The sequence below is a fragment of the Xenopus tropicalis genome, chromosome 1 (genome assembly GCF_000004195.4).
Source record: "Xenopus tropicalis strain Nigerian chromosome 1, UCB_Xtro_10.0, whole genome shotgun sequence".
Taxonomy (NCBI): Eukaryota; Metazoa; Chordata; class Amphibia; order Anura; family Pipidae; genus Xenopus; species Xenopus tropicalis.
The window spans coordinates 146,239,150-146,260,504 of NC_030677.2; the positions used below are offsets into that span (position 1 = coordinate 146,239,150).

The following is a 21,355-nucleotide window of genomic DNA, read 5'->3' on the forward strand; positions in this document are numbered from 1 at the left end:
GCAAATGCTATTTAGGAATACTATTTAACATTTTAGTTGCACCTTTGTTAAAGCAGACCTGTCACCTTAAGAAATAATTTCAAATTGTTTTCTATTGTGTTTGGCAAGCAAAATAAACTTTACTTACACTATATAAATTATTTTAATTTTATTTTCTTCAGCCTTGGAATTCACAATTGCAGCAAGCAGGCAGCTGCCATTTTGTGGACACTGTTATCAAAGCAGGCATTGTATCCTGCCAAAATCTTGTTTCTGTGCCAGTATGGGGGACCTGATGCCCATATCCATGCACTGGTTACACAATTACATGGTGCGGAGGGAGGGGGAATGTGAGGAGGGCAGCAACATCTAAAAAGTTCTGAATTGAAAGTGAAAGTAACTGTCTGCCCCACCTCTATGCCTAAGGCATAGAGGTGGGGCAGGTGTTATATGATTGACAGCTGGGATTTTAAAATGCCTTTATAATGGGTATGGATGTGGTAATAAAAAATTATTTTGGGTTTCATGCTTAATTTGAAAAGGGCTTTTATTATGCAGCTTTTTAGGTCTGGGTGACAGGTCCACTTTAAGAAATGAAGCCTCTAATATGTTAAATAACGTTGTAGAAATTTGCACCTATTCTTTTCTTTAATCAGGTTAACAAGGGGACAAAGGGGGACAAAGTATTGAAAACAGTGCCCTGTGTGGAAAAAGTACAGTGGGTGTTCCTTAAACGCTGAAAAGGCATTGCACAAAGTTTATACAATATAACATGTCACCTTTATTACCTTATAAATATTACATTTACTGCTGCTCCCAACCGCCTATATATAGAGCCCTGTGTGGCAGTGCACCAACCATAATGGCTGGCCCTACAGAAGAACCAGGTATTTTAAACACTTTATATGTATCTGTCAAAGGTTTATTTAGAACTTAATTTTGCACAACCTTTTTTTTTTCCCTCAGTATTTCATGTGATAAATGAGTGTGACACTGATTGTCATATAAAGACTTGAATGCTTCCTGGTGACGCTACTTCCTCTTGTTTTAAAAGACAGCAACTGCACCAGCACGGGAGATCATTTACAGAGGCACACAGAGCATGAAAGAATGATTCCAGGAAGCAGAGAACACTGCAAGATGTGTTAGGGTATGAAGCTTTAATACCAACCAGCACATCCACAGACAATCAGTATGCCTCTGAATACTGAACAGTGGATAGTGACTTCCACATCAAAAAGTCAAGGGTCAGCTGAATTTCTTATAGGTATGGAGCCTCTGAACTACAGCTTTAATTCTGTGCAGAATAAAGCTGATGTGAGTATGAACTTTTTTTATCTTATTTTGTTAGTTACACAAATAGACCTTGGTCAGTAATTCTATTCTCTTGTGATACAAACAGAAGGAGAATGAATAATTGTAAACATAATGCCCTGATCATATGGCAAGTTTGGCTTTATGTTGTGGGTTCCTGATAAAGCAAATTACAAAAAATTAAAAGGAAGTGAACAACACAACAGAAACTGTTTGCAGTTGCCTGCTGTAAAGCAGCCGTTCTGTGATATGTTGGGGAAGAAGCAGAATTTGCAAAATTTAAAGTTACTTTTAAACATGTGTCTTTTTAAAACAGTAGGAGCATTTTATTTCTATGGCACATATTAAAAATGTTTATAGTAGGAGACCAGTGGTCGTTTTATTATTTACTCTTGCGTAGTCTAACTACATGTATGTTTTCATGGTAACATAGCTGCTTTGTTAAGTAACATCATATTTAGTGAAATGAAAAGCAATAATAAATAATACATATCTTTCTAAAATATAAATCACATAAGACTAAATAATTCTGCACTTGATGCACAGTCTGTAGCTTTATTCGCTTATAGCTAGGGCCACAGAAGAGTGGTAACCTAACACCTGGGCATGCTGGTAGTTTCAATATTGCAGCATATTAAGCACCCATACCATCAATGGTCCTATAACTTATCTTTTCCCTGCAAGCAAAGGTATATTTCAAGTAATTATTGTGGTTGGTGCTCATCTGACATCTGGCCACATTTTAGTAAATTTTCTCCACTGTATCTTAATCTCAAACATATTTCTCAGCAGTGCCAGGAGGTAGGAAAGTTGGATGCTTCCCTTCGGTGCAACTTTACCAGGACAACACCAGACTGCAGTGTCGGTGATGGATATATTAATTATCTTGATGGAGCTTTCTGCAGCTTCCTTCCAAGCTTGTTCCCTCTTGCTATCTTTTTGTATGTAAGTATTCTCTAGCACTGCAAACTAGGTAAAGCTGGTACAGTAAAGCTCACCATACATGGGCTAATTCTTAGCAATCTAATGGCTACTAAGTAAGGGCAGTACCCCACAAGGTGTGCAAAGTGCAGACAAACTTTACCCACTGCAAGGGGCATTTTGCAAATAGCCACAGACTTCTGCACTCCATTTTGGAGCACAGAGACCCGCACTCTTTTCCCTAATACAGTGTTAGTCAGCAATGTATTATGGAGGGAGGACATGTAGGTGTGCCCTGTACCTTGTGCATGAAGCAGTATGAGGCACAGTCCACCCAAAGGCATGTGGTAAGGACAGGGCTAGCTGTGCCTCCTTATGCTGCTTTCTTCACTTCAGAGGGCAGCACACCTGGAAGGGGCAAGTGCTTCCAAAAATGAGCACTAAGGGAAACACTTTTGCACATCAAGGGTAACGGTCAAACTGAGATGATGACAGTCTCATAATAACTGAAATATTATTCATGTGTATCTAATTAATTGTCACAATCTGGCAAGCGCTTAGTGTGAAAATACATGTTGCTACTAGTAGCAGCTACTTTTTCACAGCTGCTAAACTCCAGAAGATACCCTGCCATAGACAATACTGGGAACTGCCTCTGCGTAAACACACGTAGAGGCAATTTGGGCAGTGGCACATGGGGAGATTAGTCTCCCCCGCGACAAATCTTCGTTGACGCAGGCGACTAATCTCCACATAATGCCATCCCACCGGCTATAATGTCCCAAAGTCACCCGAAGTTTCCTCTCAAGACAACTTCGTGACATCACAGTGACGTGTATGCCATCCCACCGGCGATTTACATTATAGCCGGTGGGATGGCATTGCGGGGAGATTAGTTGCCCGCGACAACCAAGATTTGTTGCGGGGCCACTAATCTCCCCCTGTGCCACTGCCCTTATCAGTAAATGAACAGCATTGGCTGTTTTAGTAGCCATGACAAGTAGCTGCTACTAGTAGTTATGTGTGTCTCCACCCTTATATTTCGTAAGGTTCTAAGCAGAATTCCCCACAAGCCCTGTGAAGTCTAACTGCGTGATTTAATGAAGGCATGGATATTTTTCTTTACTGTGTTTTTTTTTTTTTTTTTGTTCTCACAGACCCTTTGGTTGCTGTACCTTTTTATTATTCTCGCAGTAACTGCAGAAAAGTTGTAAGTACAGTATTCAGAACCAGAGCTGTATATCTTTTCATTACCTTCATGAGCACCCAGCAAAATGCATGTGCATGTCTGACTGCTTTGATTTACAGAATGCATTATATTTCTTCTCTTTACAAATATATAATATAGCACAAGTCCCTTTTCACAATACAGATATGGCTCTTTAACACTAATTAGTTGTATTGGTCGCTAAGCAGTTTTTCTAATATAGTTAAGGGAGCTCTGTGTGGCTTACAGTATTTTTAGCCTACTGCCAAACAGAGAAGTTTCTCGGCCTGCATATAAGCGCAGGCCAAGAAACTGCCCCTCCATGTCTCCATGCTCTTCGCTGTGTTTGAATGCAGAGTCAGTGTGCTGTCCTGGGTGCAGACACATGGAGTGGCTTTTGCTACAAAAATGTTTACTCCCACTCTTCCACACCGAAAACTGCTCGGTGTCTGCACCCAGGCCAATGCAGTTAAAAGCAAAGCAGTTGGGAGCGGGCAAGCAGTTTCTTAGCCTGGGCTTATACGTGTGGCAGTAGCCTACTGTTTTAACTGAAAGCCAGCAGTCCAAAGAGGACTGCAGAAAGCAAAGATGATGCAGCATGCACTTGCTGAAAGGGGCATTAGCAGATCATATTTTCAGTTTGAGCAAAAAAAAATTGTGCTGGAATACTTTCTTAAATTTTACTTTTTTAATATTGTCATATTTCCAAAGATGTATTGTCGGTTGATTTTATATATGTCCTATATAGCAATCGCGCTGTTTAGTGTACTCCTTTTTTATTTTTTTTTTTCTTACAGCTTCTGTCCCAATCTGTCAGCAATATCCCGCATTCTCAGACTTTCTCATAATGTCGCTGTATCCTTTTACAGAATTCTGCTGGTTTCGGTTCACTTGAGGGAGTTGCAGAAAAGACACAGCTTGATTTGGGGTTATGTAATAAAAACCACTAAGTTTACTGTGGAGCAGTAACCCATAGCAATCAATCAGCAGGTGGCATTTACTGGTTGCTATGGGTTACTGTACCTGTGCAAATTTAGTGCAATTTATTACATATGAGGATAGTCTCAAAGCCAAGCATTTGATATTGCATGATACACCTTTAAGTATAAAAGGAATGTGCCTTTAAATATTACATTTTATATGCTTCAATAGAAATTTTTACTTAAAACCCTAGTGCGCTTTGCATTTTTACTAAAAACCCTAGTGCGCTTTGCATTGTAGGATGTCAGCCAATCCCTATTTGGTGAAAGGGAATTCAGCAACTTGGCGAACCTGACTGGTAACTACGGCTGCTATTTTTGTGTAAGGACAGAGCTATGATTGGCTACCTACATGTCCACCACTAGTTTCTAAAACAAGCACCAACTGAAGATCTATAGGGAGCTCCCAGTAATGGTGTAAAAGATAATGTTTGGTCCAAATTTAAGTCAAACATCATATGTGTTTATCACTGGTTATGTAATAAGGGTGGTTTAAAAAAAGAAAAAGCTAATTCCACATAAAGGCTGTAATTGTCATTCTTAGGCCTAGCATAAGTTATCACAAACTGGAAAGTTGACAACTGTAACAAACTGTTTATACCTTATTGTGGTTATATCTGTGCTCTGTGTCTGTCTATTTGAGGAACCAGACTATAAGCATGCAATGTTCCTTGACATTCTTTCTACATGGCGTTACTTTCTTGGCATTTGGGAATGGCGCCCCAGATGTTTTTAGTGCTGTGGCTGCTTTTTCTGACTCAAGGACAGCAGGACTTGCAATTGGAGCACTTTTTGGTATGTCTGGAACATGTAAAGTATGTTTGTTAAACGGTTGGTACACATTTAGCCTCGTTTATAAACACTATTGAAATCTGCACCTGGGCAGTAAGCCATGGCAACCAATCAAATGTTGTTTGTTTGTGCAGTTGGCTGAAAAAAGTCAATTGGTGGTTGGGTGCTATGGTTACTGCCCATGTACTAATTTGTCCAGTGTTTACAAAAATGAGCCCATATTAGTGGGCGTGGCCTAGAATATTGAGAAAATTTTAAATTTGCAGTGGTTTATGGCACACAGTGTTTTGGCCATCACAGTGCTTTCAGAGGAAACTGAAGTGGTCAGTATGCCCGTATTTGCCTGTCTTTACTTACCTTCAAAACAATGGGAAATGAGCTGCCTTATGGCTGACTCTAGAGGGAAGGCACTGCTTGGTTTACCCATGTGTTTCCCCTTTTCTGTAAGGAACAATGACACAATAACGCTTGTACTGAGCTGCCTATTGTTTTAATCACAAAAAATGTTATGCTCCAGCCACACTGGATGGGTTCTCGACCTGCGGATAAATGGACAGAGAATCTGCCCGTGTGGCAGGAGCCTTAAGGTGGCCATACACGGGCTGATTCTAGCTGCCGATATCGGTCCCTTAGACTGATTCGGCAGCTTATCACCTGTGTAGGGGCACTAACGACGGGCCTGCCCGACCGATATCTGGCAGAAATTGGGCAGATATTAATCGGGCAGGTTTAAAAATGTAGTCGGATCGGGGACCGCATCAGCTTGTTGATGCAGCCCCCGAACCGACTGAGCCTATACCCGTTGTTCTAATTCGATTATTTGGCCCTGACCGAATTAGCCCAATATCGCCCACCCATAGGTGGGGATATCGGGAGAAGATCCGCTCACTTGGCGACCTCGCCAAGCAAGTCGATCTTAGCGTGTATGGTCACCTTTTGGCCAAGGGAACACAGAACGTTGGCATAGATGCTCTTAACCTGCATCTTTTTCTGCAGGCGAAAAAGAGAAGCGGATACACTTATTTCCGCAGCTCCGTTTATCTGCACTGCTGCTTGAGTGCAGGTACATGTGGCAACCGGGAAAAATGCAGGCATTTTCAGACCAACCTCCACTCAACATAGCTGAGCCTCTCTCAGCCTGCAGAATAAATGCAGGTTGAGAGCAGCGGAGCTATAACTCATGTGCCCTTGGCCTAAAGCTCTTTCATGTTTGTTTCTTGCAAGATAGATAATTCAATTACCGGTTAACAATTCCCTTCCATCACCCCTTTGTTGTACATGTGGCAAAAGCTGCCTCTGGTTACTTTAAGAGATGAATTTCCCTAGAGGTGCGGCCCCTCAGGATGCTAAAGTTGTAACTATGATCGATGCTGTTAGCCCTTGGGACAGAGCACTACACTGAATGTTTTACCTTCTTTAGTATCTGATTTTCCCAAATGATATCATAAATTACAGTCACCTTTATATTTATTACTAGTCTTTCACATATTCTCATTTTAAACTGATACACTTTTGTAACTAAACGTTATGTAAAAAATTAGTTGGGAGATGTGTACCATGCTTAGTGTGGAAAATTCATGCAATGTTTTACAAAAGATAAAACTCATTGTTCATATGCAATATACTGGGGGGCAAGTTTTTGGCCCAGGAGGTTCTAACTAATGTGCTGTTAAGTGCAAAACAGATAATTCTTCTAAAGTTTTGTGATGGGGTTCTGTTTGATATTCTCCCCTTTCCTGGAGGCCCTATAAGTTTTCCTGAAGGCCCTATACGATCTGGTGCCCCTGCATCCTTTGGCTCTAAGTGCTTATGAATAATGTTCTCAAATGTATTTGGGTGATCTATTTATCTAGTATAAAGAAATATAATTATGTCGCACTGTTATTAATTGCCTTTCTTTAAAATGTTAGGTGCAGGTGTATTTGTCACCACTGTGGTGGCAGGTGGGATCACTATAGTGAAGCCATTCACGGCTGCATCTCGTCCCTTCCTGAGAGACATTGTGTTTTACATATCTGCCATCTTTTTGACCTTCTTCATTTTGTACCAGGGATTTGTGACCCTGGCTGAAGCTCTAGGTAAGTATAAAGCCTATTTCCTTGCATATCTCCTTTACTGTTTTTTGGGGGTTTTTTTTGTTTTTGTCATGAGAAATTACAGGGACATATAAATGGCGCTGGTGTTAAAGCAAGTATTTTGTTTGTCATTGTGACAAAAAGAGTGCTGCAGTGGGTCAGGTACCTACAGTGTAATGCAGATAGCTAAATGCAGGGCTGGGCTTCTGTCCAGCGCACCCAGAGGCCGGCACCCATCACCACCTTTCACATATGTTTACTACAGGTATCCTCAGAGCTGCAAAACTAAATGACTTATTGGTACACCACAGGCTAGATAAGGTTTTGTTATTTCCTTTGGGGCAACCTTATCTGAAGAATTACTAAAGTGCAAACTGTGAACACCCATATATCTAGGGGGAAAAGTCCTAAAATATATTATGTCTTATTAGTTTTGATAAAAACACATAGATGCAAAATATTATTATTGGTAGTATGTATAAAGACCCAACATGTTCTTTGCAAAATTATAAAGTAGGTATTATCAATTTAAATGACACTAAATAATCAGTTGTTTACAAGAATATTAATATTAGTAGCAATTCATCATTTAATATTATTAAACTATTTTTTTAAAAATTTATTTCACATTAACACTTCCCTTCTGGTGGCTGATAAAATCAGTAGTGGTAATTGTGTAGCAAGTCTGATGCAAAGATTTTGTGGCATTATTTCATTTACAGTTTAGTAAAGTAGCTCTATAGCATCAAACTTTTTGTTATATTGATAGCTTCCCCATTAATATTTTTAGAAGGAGCAGGGACTGATTATACAATATACTCTATCTATAGTTTTAGGCATTTTTCCTGCATTTGTCAGTAAAAATTTAAAGACAAGGGATCCCCCAAATAAATTATACTGGCCAGCAAAAAATAAGTCACAACAAAAAGCACACTGCAATTTAATCCTCTTTAGGCTTATGTCCGACGGGGAGACTAGTTGCCCATTTTTAATCTCGGCTGCCGCAGAAAACTGTGCTGAAATGCCGTTTCACTGGCAAAAAAATGGATCACCGATGGAAAGACTTACGCATTGCTTCGTTTTCCAAAGTTTCCTGCAGAAGGAAACTTCATGCAACTTTGGAAAACAAAGCGATGCATATGCCTTTCTACTGGCAATTCACTTTATTGCCGGTGGAAAGGCATTTCAGGGAGATTATTTACCCGTGGTAGCAGAGATCTATTCACAGGCAACTGATCCCCCCTGGAGGCCATCAGCCCTATCTTCAGTGGGAAAGCCAAATTGAGGGGAAATGTTTCACCCCCCGGTAGCCCTTTTAACTGCGGGCAACAAATCTGCCCATGTGCCACCCCCTTAAAAAAGGCTTCTCTTGCTTTAAATGGGTCCATACTATCAGAAAGTAAAAAATATTTATATGATGATGAATTTTCCATAGGGGGCTAAGGTATAAAGCACCATGTTTGTTTTTTTCAATTGTCTACCTGAAAATTCACTTGTACCAGCCATTATAGTCAAAGAGTGGCAGCATAGCCAGGTTTAACTTTTTTTCAGGTTGAAACACATCATGTATGCCATGAACCTTAAAGAGAAAAGTGGTATATTTATAATCACTTTCCTGAGACCCTGGGCTGGTGCTTCGGTTTGCTGAAAATTGCACCAGCCCTACTACTGTGGGAATGCTATACTGGCCATGCACACACAGTTCAGGGTCATAATGATCCACAAGGAAGAAGACAGCAGCAATTTAGTTTTCCTACAGTAGTACCCTGGTCTGGTGTAATTTTCAGCAAACAGGAGCACTGGCTCATAGTCTCAGGTAAGTGACAATAATCACTAGGGGTGCCAAGCAAATTGTAACTTCCCTGTGTATACTTTTCCTTTTCAGATTTGTATTCCATAGCACCGTAAAAAACCGTGAATGATATTTCACCCCTGGTTTTATTTTTATTTAATTACTACAACTGTTCTACCACTTATTATCTGTTGTGCAAAGTGGTCCCCAAAACCCTATTAAAATCTAAATGGTAGTGCTCATGACTATGTAAAACCTTTTTGCATAAACTGTAACAAATACACCAGTGTATTTCAAATGAAATATATTTAAATATAAAGTCCTTTTGGTGTTAGCTCTTTTTACTAGAGTCTACCTGTTTCTGCATTTTATCTAACGGTTCCTGTTTTTACCTGTTTTTCTGTCCATTATTGTCAGTTAAGCTGGCCATACATGCACCGATAATATCATACGAAACCTCGTTTCGTACGATATTCGGTGCGTGTATGGCAAGTCAGCGAGTCGACCGATATCACAGGAGGCTGCTGATATCGGTCGACTCGCCGCTCAGCCAGGTTAAAAGATTTTGATCGGGCGCCATAGAAGGCGCCTGAGAAAAATCTGCCGTTAGGGCTGAATCGGCAGAAGGAGGTAGAAATCCTATTGTTTCTACCTCCTTATCTGCTGTTTCAGCCCTGAAGGTTAGTGGTGGATTTAACGATCTTTCGTGCATCCGATGGTCGCACGAAAGATCGCAAATTGTGTCGCCACCTTTAGCTTCCTTCACTTTCCCAATTATATTGCTGCAATTAGCTGCTTTGTCTTATCTGTCATTGTGCTAGCTCAGCCATTTGCTGGGTCCCTTTTCATATTCCCTGTTTACACAATAGTTTATCTTGTTGCTGTTGTAGATTACCCCCTGCTTTGCAGTTTGGACACTGCTTTAATGTATTTATTTTTTTTACTTACAGTGTATTTGCTGTTGTATCTGGTTTATGTCTTTGTGGTTGTTATCTCTACTTGGATCTATCGGAGGATGCGCCAACAGCAGTTAGCTGTTCCAATAACAGAAGAACCAGGTGAGGACTTCAAGGAACATAGTCTGTCAGTCCAGCAGTCAATATATCTCTCCTTCACTGCAATGTGGGCAGAACAATGAAAGCAACATTTTCATTGTTTGCTGTAGGTTACTGCCAAAGTGCATATTAGCCCATTTTAATATGTGAGCCCAGACTCCCCAGTCACTTTACATAACTATTCTAGAATGACTACTTGTTAATTGTTTTCATTGTATTCATTTTGTGTTACCAGACCTTTTGGGGGAGTCTGAAGATGACTGTGTTTCAACCCCACATGGCTCAGAATATGGTAGGATTCTGCATGCTTAGATTTGTATATTGCCCAAACCAAAACTAGCGTAAAAAACCATCCAGACTCTGTTAGTACGGGAAGCCCATCTAGGCACTATGCTTTCTGTATTATCTGATTCCAAAACCTCCCCCAACACCATCCTTTTGTTCTGCAACTGGAAAATTCCTATTTTCATTTTAAATGGCCTAATTTATACCACTAGATGGCTATACCTATTATTCTTCTAGTGCTATTTGATGTCTTTTAGTCCTGTTTCAGGCTATTTATATTGAGTAATACCTGAATTACTGTTTGGGTGTACTCATTGTGGGGGTTACTCATAGTTTTTTTTTTCCTCAGGTGATGAGTATCAACCCCTTTTACCTTTGCAACGAAGCACCTGGCAGATTCTATCCAGTGAATTGAATCCAGTTGATTCCAGGAAATGGAAACAGAAATCTTGGAAGTGGAGAACTTTTAAACTTATAAAGGTTAGAAGGCTGGTCTTCGTTAAGCCCTTTCTTAAAGCTGGCCATACACGTGGCGATCTCACGATGTTTCGTACGACCGTCGGTCGCACGAAACATCGTCAGATCCGCCACACACCATTCAGGGCTGAATCGGCAGGTAAGGAGGTAGAAACAATAGGATTTCTACCTCCTTCTGCCGATTCAGCTCTGAAGGGAGAATTTTGGTCAGGCGCCTTCTATGGCGCCCGATCAAAATTTTCTAACCTGGCCGATCGGCGAGTCGACCGATATCAGCAGCTTCCTGCGATATCGGTCGGCTCGCTGACATGCCATACACGCACCGATTATCGTACGAAACGAGGTTTCGTACGATAATATCGGTGCGTGTATGGCCACCTTAAGTCTATATGATATCTATTATATTTACTACTGCTTACATGTAATTGTTTTGAGAATGGGCTCTAGGTTCTCTTGTGGGCTCTAGCCCAGTCTAGAGCGCCCAGAGATGCCCAGTCTGGCGCGGATATGCTTCTGTGTTTTGAAAAGTAGTTTAAAGACATGTTTTTCTTCTTTGCATTTTTTTTCCAGTCCACATATGAATCATAAAATATGATTTGAATTCAGAACAAAAATATGTGCCTATAAAAAAAATTAAAGAAGCTTTCAAGTAGTTGTCTTTCAACAATCTACGACTAGATCAATGCGTAGAACAGCATACATGGCATCAATGTGGGTCTTCTACATTTTAATGGTGTTGTGCTTAAACAATAAATAAGAATTAATTCCATTTTGTGTGTGTGTGTGATATTCTTCTCTTAAGATATCCTTTTGCCTAAACGTCAAGTAAAGTGTACACAATACTAGGTGCCATATTTGCTTTTGCAGGTACCTGTTGAGATCCTACTTCTTCTTACTGTTCCAGTTGTGGATCCAGATAAGGAGGAGCAAAACTGGCAAAGGCCCCTGAACTGCTTACATTTAATCACCACTCCTCTGCTTTGTGTGTTCACCATAAATGCAGGATCATGTGAGTTTTCTGCACATCTTTCTAACCTACTTCCCACAAATGTTCAAGGAACGACTGGAACAGGCGTTTTTATATATGGATATTGGTTAATTGCTGATAAGGCCTTTTACAGTTGGTTTACTCAAACAATATTTTTCCTGTAGTCAGTGCAAGTACCTAGTCAACAATTTTGCATCCAAATTTTGCTCTTTATCTTAAAAGGTATTGTCTTTACCAAACGGTCTTATGGCCAATTGTCTTTTAATATCAGTTTAACTCCGGATTTTGTTTGCATTGCAAACACCTTTTAAAGATCTCACAATTAGATGGCTATTACAAGACAATAATGATTTTCTTTAAATAATGGGGCTTGGGAAGAGTAAACTTGGTAGGGTTGCAAGATCAACTTTGATTGCCTTGTGTCTTTTCAGATGGACTCTACATAATTAATGGTGTGATACCAGTTTGGGCTGTTTTGCTGATTATTGGAACCTTCTTAGCTGCTGTTGTTTTCCTCACAACCACAAATGGAGAGCCTCCAAAATATCATTGTGTAAGACTTTAAAACATTGTTTTGAGTTGTAACATGGGAGGTACAAAGTTATTGCAATGTGTTTTTTTTACAATGTGTCCCCAATATCTTTTCTTTACAGCTCTTCTCCTTTTTGGGATTTGTTGCCAGTGCACTCTGGATCAGTGCTGCAGCCACAGAAATAGTTAATTTGTTACGCACATTTGGGGTCATTTTTCGCCTAAGTAACACAGTTCTTGGGCTGACACTGCTTGCCTGGGGGAACAGTATTGGAGGTGAGAAAAAATGATAGAGGTAAACAGTACCTGATTCTGCTAAAGACCTACAGCACTTCAGAGCATTGTATATACAAGCAATAGGTTAAATTAATGATTCTGGTACATGCAATATTTTTTAACCTAATTTTCTCCTAACACAGATTTTGTCTCTGACATCACGCTGGCTCGACAAGGATACCCTCGCATGGCTTTCTCTGCCTGCTTTGGAGGCATTATCTTCAGTATCTTTTCATATTGTTTTTTGCAATGACCAGAAACTACAGAATGGTTTAAAAGACCCCTTATAATAGTGAATTTATTCACCAGTTTTTCTCAGAAAAACAGCAAGCCTCTATGATAGCAAATCAAATTCAAATGTATTTTTGGTAGTCCGCAATAAAGTAGTTTGCAGCAGTAATTTTACATATGTAGTGCTCTCATGTTAAAGTTATTTAAGCAATTCAGATTCACCAGGCTGGCTTGCAAGCATGTACACCAGGGGTCCCCAACCTTTCTTACTTGTGAGCCACAGTCAAATGTAAAAATACTTGGGGAGCAACACAAGCATCATAAAAGTTCATGGAGGTGCCAAATAAGGGCTAAGATTGACTATTAGACAGCCTCTATGCACACTATCAGCTTACAGGGGGCTTTATTTGGTAGTAAATCTTGTTTCTATTCAAACAAATCTTGCCACCAAATCAGGAATTCAAAAATAACTACCTGCTTTGGGGGCATTGAGAGCAACTGGTTGGGGATCACTGATGTACACCGATAGGCTTGAATATGAAAAGTATAATAATTAAGTATGAAATCCTAACTAATCCTAAAGCTAACTGCTCTGTTTTGGAATGTCTATCACAAGTAGCATGATAAGAATGTAAAACTCCTAATTCTAAAAGTAGGCTAAAGAGAGCATTGGCCACGGTTATAAAATTATTTTTCCAGATTTTTTGTTTGTACCTTGACTTGTTTTCAGATGTGCTAATTGGAGTGGGGCTTGGGTGCCTGCTGCAGATGGGGCCAAGCAGAACATCTCTACAGGTTTGTGACTTTGGGTATGCCCCAGTAGGAAATACTGTTTATTAAATGTATGGCAGACTTACAGCATCTCTACAGATTTATAGCAAATTTGTTAAATTTTTCTGCAAAGATTAATATGCTGTTCAGTGTTGGCATGACAATTGTTTCCATCTTGGCTGATTGCAATTAGATTACAGATTTATACCCCTAGTTAATTTACCTGTAATACCTGCTATCTATAATATGCTTATTTTTTATCATATCCTCCTACAGCTTGAGCACCAGGGTCTTCTGGTGTGGATCCTGGCAGGGGGCCTCGGCATCAGCTTGGTATTTTCTCTTATATCTGTGCCCGCTCAGAGTTTTCACCTGCGCCGTGGTTATGGTGTGGCCTTGTTCTTCATCTATGCCGTCTTCCTCACTGTGGCCCTATTAACTGAATTTGGAATCATCAGACTGGAAATGTTTTGACACGCTTGAGTTCTGCTAAGCCCCATCTCATTAATTCATGCATTTCTCTCTGCTGGTAAACAAATGTTTCAAGATGCTCTGACAAACCTTTTAACTGAAAAACTGGGAACTGTATCTTGAGCAGCTCTTGTTGCTACAGCTTGGCTTTGAGATTTTATCCCGTCATGGCTGTGTTTCTGACTCAGGGTTACAGATGTTTTTAAGTATATTTTATACCTCACATTTTTAAAAAGTTTAAATGGACAATCAATCTAAATTATATATTGTATTATGTTGCTGATCAAAACAAATTATATGTTTAAGTTTTTAAACAATTGTCTTCAAAAGCCATATTGTAGAAAACTACTTTTGTAAACTGTTATATATTTTTAAGTTAAAGCCTTTCAATGTTTAGTATATTGTTGGTATAACTGTCTGTTGTACTGAGGGAAAAGGAAGGAAAGGGAAACCTGTTCTGTGATCAAGCTGCACTTTTAAACAACAATAGCTAGTTATTTAGATCATGTTAATAAAAAGTTTTATATCATTAAGAATTTTTTTTTTTTTGGTCTCAAATGTGAATCTACGTGGATACTAGTTTTAAATGCTACTTAAGCGTTCTATAAAGGGAAAGTAAACATAAATTCACTGGAGGTGCCAAATTGTTTGGCACCCTCCTGTGATTCTATTTACTAAACTACTACCTATTCTGCTTGGTTGCACCTACAAGCATTCAGACCTGGGTTTTTAGCACAGTTGTTAAATACAGCATGGTGCAGTTTTATGCATTTGACATGTTTTGAATTTCCAAACAGGCTAATATAAAATACTCTCATAAGGGCCATTAGGCTATACCAAACAGAAGATTTTGATCTTGTCAGGGACATCTATGGCAAAATACACAAGTAAATATGTAGGGCGTGTTCCAGTATGGCACAACATGTGCTGGTAAATCTTCTTCTTCTCTGTGGGGCAGAACCAAGGGTACTAATATGAACACGGGTAAAATAAGTCCTAATATATTTCTTCACCATTTAATGTTGGACACTGTGCCACATGTTCCAGTGCAGGAGACATAGGTGCATACCGCAACAAATTCTTGTGGTTAATACCTTTAATTGACATCTGTGGCCAGAACCCAACTTGGCAGCTTTACCTTTGGCACAGAGATGTTAGCTGTCTGTTGAAGTATCTAATGTGTTTGCCAGATGAATGAGTGTTACAACCACTTGCTTGTAACTGGTACTGGATGGCTCCTTTAGTCTACATACATACCCTGTAGCTTGCTATCCAGCTTGCATCAGTTTGTTCCCCTTGGTGCACCTCTGCAATCCCACATTTAGTAGCTAAGACTCCTGTGTAGCACTACCCTAAAACAATTAGCAGCAAAATCTTAGCACAGCTGTAATTTATCTCCTGAGGTTTATTTGTATGCCCTTGCATTTTCAAACTAAATTAAATAATCAATCTGTGTTTTTCTGTTGGTTTATTTTCTCTTGCACTACAAATACATTTAACAAAATTACAAAAAAAGCTGGGTCGATCATGCTGTATGTTGTGTACACAATCTCTTAAACGTTAGTTGCTTCTGTACAACAGAGCATAATCACCCACTATGTGGAAAATGTTAACTAGAGTACTGCTTGTAGGCAGAAATTCTCTTGTAAGTGGCAGTTTTGTATTTTGGTGTATACTGATCCATATTTAATGTATTAAACTTTTTAAAATATTTTAATACGTTGTTTTTGTATTGTTTGCTTCAATCTATGTTGATAAAGTAAACTGGAAAAAAATTGGGGTTAGTGCACACACACCTCAATATTTAGCTTTTATTCAGGGGAGCAAGTAAAGTGCTTGGCTGAGCACAATGCTGTCCAACTGGTGGCCCACAGCCCCCACTTGTGTGGCCCCCCATCTATCTGGCTGCTGTGACTGCTTTCCTTTGTGTAAGCTATAAAAGGTATTAGTACGGAGATTAACTACCCCCTGCATTATTCAGATTCAGGCTATAGGACCCTGCATTGTTCACAACTGTAAGACCTCCGACTCACCTGTTCACACCTCAGACAGACTGTAGGAGCAGCATCGGCATTGTGTCACTGTACATCGTACATTACAAACTGTTCATCTTGAAGTGGTCACGATCAGTAACTCATGTAGTCATGATAGGTTTATCCTTCCCTACTCAGCCTGCCCTGCTCTACGCTGCCTGTGTGCCATACTCCGCCTGTCCTATGCTGCCTGTGTATGCCATAATCTGCCTGCCCAATGCTTCCTGTGTGTGCCATACTCTGCCTGCCCTATGCTGCCTGTGTATGCCATAATCTGCCTGCCCTATGCTGCCTGTGTGTGCCGTACTCTGCCTGCCCTATGCTGCTTGTGTGTGCCATACTCTGCCTGCTACTGCCATTAATGTGAGTATGCTCTTAAAACCTATTGTTATAACATGGGTGTGGTTTATCGACCCTCCATCATTTGGGCCAGAAAAATTTCATCCCTCGATACCACCGTTGGACAGCACTGGATTAGCACATATATAATTTATTGCTTCAACACAAATTTGCCTATTGGAGAGAAAGGTAATGTTTTCTTGAATCCAAGATGGCAATCAAACCAGTCCCTGGATCAACATTGTTCTTATAGCTAATTTCCGTACCCCTGTAGTTTTTTACTCTCTAAAAAGGAATCCAACCCTTTCTTGATTCTATCTAATGTATCTGCCAGTATAACCACTTGGGGGGAGAAGTCCACAAGTCGGAACCTCCTTTTTTCTAATCTGAGTGGGTGTCTTTATGCCTGCTGAATGGACCTAATGCTAAATAAGTCTCAGAAGGCGTATTATATGGTATATTTATACACAAATATCATAACCACCTCTTCTTTAGTGTAAACAATCCCAGTTTTAATTCTTAACTGAGATATTCTTTATCCTTTATCAGCTATATTGCTCTTCTTGGACTTCTCTGTTTTAATAATATCCTTTTTGAACACTGGAGAACAAAACCACACAGCATAATCAAGATGGGGCTTTTAAGTGCTATGTAAAGGGGGTGAATTTCAACTTAAGGCTGATGTCCCATGGAGTGTGTTAGTCACCCATGATGGATCTCTGCTATCGCAGGTGACTAACCTCTCCGAAATGCCCTTCCACCGGCAACAATAGGAGTCGCTGGTGGAAAGGCCTTCACATCACTTTGCTTTCCAAAGTCAGGTAAAATTGCCTGCAAGAGGAAACTTTGCGCAACTTCTGAAAACTGAAGCAATGTGAAGGCCTTTCCACTAGCGACTCGTATTGTTGCTGGTGGAAAGGCATTTCAGAGCAGGCAACTAACTCGCTCCATAGGGCATCAGCCTTAGGCTAATCGCCCACGGAGAGATTAGCCACCTGCAATAAATCTGTGCTACCACGGGTGACTTATCTCTACAAAATGCCACCTGCAGGCAACTTCATGCAACTTTGGAAAACAAAGTGTCCCGTAAACTTTTCCACCACCGATTCACTTTGTTGCCAATGGAGATTAGTAGGCTGCAGTAACAGAGATTTATCATAATCTCTCCATGGGACATTAGCCTAAAATCTTGCTGGTCCTTATTGTGTTGGCATTTCTTTCTACAGCTAAGTTTCAAATAACTTGCCCACCACGGATATCAAATTGACAGTCTTATAATTGCCAGGCTTAGATTGTAATCCCTTTTTAAATACTGGATTTACATCAGCTTCCTCCAATCTGTTGGTACCATTTCAGATGTAAGCATGTCTGAGAAAATGTGGCCTGCCTATAACTGAACTAAGCTCTCTAGGTACTAATGGATGTATTCTATCAGGCCCTGATGTATTTTTTACAATAACATTTAAGTATTATATTCTGGTCAGTCACTAATTTGTTTGAGCTAAGCTATCTATGCCACTACAGAATTGGTCCAGACACACTATTCCAGTATAGCATGATCTCTGGTGAGGGCCTCAACAATTTATATTAAGACTTGACCCAAGCTAGCAGCCTTTTCTATTTGCAATATACGCTGAGCCTGTTTACCGACATGATGGGGTCTGCAGAACACTTCCACAATTAACTGACTTTTGTCTTAAAATATGTGAAGCTTTACTTTTTGCTTTATGTGGGGTTTTAATTTCAGCTTAACATATCCCAGCTCCTTTTCTATTTCCCTTGACCCAGTGAAACAAGTTATAGCCTTCTATAATGCCAATCGCATCATATTGTTCATCCTGTGCCATTACCTCCAGCTTTCCCATTCTACCAGCCAAGTTTCTTGCATTTGTAAACATATATTTAATACTTATACCAATTAGTAAACTGTTTATACAGGTATATCAAAATCACCACCTTCATTTTCCCCTATTATGCCCCGATCCTCATCTAACCTACATTTCTTGAAAAAATTCCCTGCCAGTAATCTGTCCACTCGCTTCACCACATGACAGACTAGCACCAAGCACACAACAGCTCAGCCTGCAATAGATAACCCTATTCACCTTACTAATAATTTATAGACAAATTCTCTCTAATTTCAGACAATCTCTGAAAATTAAAGGAGACATTTTGTGTAAAAACAAGAATCTGCAAGTGCATTATACTAGAAATGTGCTTAAAAAATGCTACTCTGGCTGATTTCATGAAAATTTCTCTAAAAACCTTACTAGTTCTGCTCATCATTTCCACTTCCTGTTGCCTCCTTTCCCAGGCTCTACAGGGGGAGCCAGCGGCACTCAGCACCCTGTACTGTAGGATAGGAACCAGCAACTAGGCTGACCTGATAGGGAACAGAAGCCTGTCTTTGCTTGCGTGAATGCAGGGCTGTAATTGGCTATCCCCATCTTACTGTGCTTCTGGCAGGGACCGTTAGGACACGCCAGCGGTGTTTCATTTGCAACAAAGACAGGAACCATAGAAGATCTATGTGGAACTCCAATAAGCGGGTAGTTATTACAGATAATGATCATTTTTAGCCCAAGGTAAAAGCTGACAGATATTATTCATTATTACCTTTATGACTGGGGAGATTTTTACTATACTGTATGTCTCCTTTAAGGATACTACTTGATACTATGCCTACAGACATTTTTGCCATTGACAAATTTACAGGTTTTAAAAATTACCCAGCTGCACAGAAGTTGTTCTCTACAGTATAGCCAGACAGCAATTTTTCATTTCATTTTTCTTTTTATTGTTTTTATGTACAGTACAAGCAATTTATATTGCAAAAATAAACATTCAAGGCATATATAGGGAAGTATGAGGATAGGGGAAGTCAAAAGGTGGGGGCAAGTATTGTAGGTAGGTGGCTGGGAAGTTTTGTTTATATCCAAACAACACTTTGAATTTGTTCATTTCACCTACCCTTACACAAAATTCCTAATGTAGTACCAGGAGAGGGGAGAGCTTAACAGTGCTCTGCCATAAAAAAACTGTCATACTAATTACCAGATACCTTAAGGAAAAGTATTGCAGTAACTAGACAGAATTGCTTTGTCACTTATAGTTACTTGCTCTGACAATCTTCACCAGTTTTATCTGGAGGCAAGTCTTCTATAGGCTGCAATGTGGCAGTGCAAAGGCTTATGTTTTGTGCTGCAGAACAGGGCTGGAACTAGGGTTAGGCAGAAGAGGCAGCTGCCTAGGGCGTAACGATTGGGGGGCGCCAGGGAGTAGCCTCTCATGCCTACTCGGCGGGGGCAATGAACTATAGCTTTGCAGTGCGTTAGCACAGGTGCAGGGGCGAGGTGGCCGTCTGGGTTGCCTAGGGCGCCTGGTCGGCTCGGCCTTACCCTGCTGCAGAAAAACAATAGTACTTGAAATGGAAGAAAGGTCTAAAAATGAGAGACCTCTCAGTTTCAACATGATAGATCATGAGGGCTACAGGGGGTACTACAGTCAGGGGCACCTTGGCTGAGGGCGGCCTGGATGGGAAAAGTTTTTTGGGTTGCAAAAGGGGCAGGGCTTGAGAGGGAGTGAGCTGGATTGGGTGAGTCAGGGGCAGTGTTTTGGCATAACTGAGTGGCTGGGGCAGATCAGTGGATTAATCATGCATTTTAAGGTATTTATTTTATTTAGAAACAATTTTACTTTGCTTTCTTACTTAGCAGGGCCCACTAACCAGGGCTAATAGTTGCCCCCTAGGGAGAGGGTAACTTAGTAGCATGGGGTTCTATTTATGACACATATACTGGTTTCTCCACTGTTTTTTCCCACAGGCATGCCTTCTAGAAAAACTAGGTGGGGTAAGAAAACAACAAATAACAGCCTGACAAACAAGACATCCAAAGTTCCTCAAAGAACTTGTACTATTTTTGTACCTTTACTATTTTAGTATCTTTTTTGTTTTCTACAAGAAAGCTTACATAACACCCTGACACCACATGACTGTCATGTTGCACAGTAACTGGCAATACAGATAATCAAACATACTCATAAGACTGAAGCTCACATGAGAGTGAGGGATAATGGGAATTATAAAAACAAAACAGTTTTATAAGTTGATATGTTGAGAAAAAATGTTTTAGGTTGAACTAAATTTGTGGAAAAGGTCTTAAAGGAACAGTAACACCAAAAAATGGTAAAATGGTAAAAGTTGTGTGTTTGATACAGAAACACTACTAGAGTGTATATAAATAAACTGCTGTGTAGCCATGGGCAACAATATATTATATTGTAATTACTATTGTACACTTTCCTTTTTTGGTGTAACTGTTTCTTTAAGGTCAATTTATTATAGTCAATGTAAAGATTTTTACATGGTCCACTATATGCATTTCTAAACACAATCATGCAGCAGTAGTTAATTACTGAGCTGCCTTTTTGGTCTCTGTTTTGAGCATCAGTTACAGTTGCACAATTATCTCTGCAAACCTGTTTTATCATTTTCCTTTTAATAGTAACATTTTTTATGGTAATGCCACATAAAATGTAACTGTCCCTTCAGGCAAGACAATTTATATAAATGTAAAGCTATATCCCTACGTATTATATATCCATAAATATGGAGAGTTATCAAAGAGTGAAAAGCTTGCCACCGTGACATTCCTCCACTTTCTATTCATTTCTATGGAGTTTTCAGAGGCGTATTTTTCTAAGGATGAATTCTCACTTTCACCCATTGATATGTATGTCTTTAATGGAGTACTTTCACGGGAAAACAAGTTTTTTTTCAAAACGCATAAGTTAATAGAGCTTCTCCAGCACAATCCTGCATTGAAATTTATTTTTTT

The 21,355-nt window shown here is 39.8% G+C and overlaps 1 protein-coding gene across 1 annotated transcript; it reads left to right on the forward strand.

Moving 5' to 3' along the window:
- Positions 1-1,108: 1,108 nt before the first annotated feature.
- slc8b1 (solute carrier family 8 (sodium/lithium/calcium exchanger), member B1) lies at positions 1,109-15,862 on the forward strand. The gene is given in 9 exon segments (NM_001017082.2): positions 1,109-1,296; positions 2,086-2,238; positions 3,372-3,424; positions 4,219-4,276; positions 5,091-5,196; positions 7,104-7,271; positions 10,011-10,055; positions 13,945-14,011; positions 14,191-15,862. Coding segments are annotated over 8 exon segments (717 nt in total). The 5' UTR covers positions 1,109-1,173; the 3' UTR covers positions 13,956-14,011; positions 14,191-15,862.
- The last annotated feature ends 5,493 nt before the right edge of the window (positions 15,863-21,355 follow it).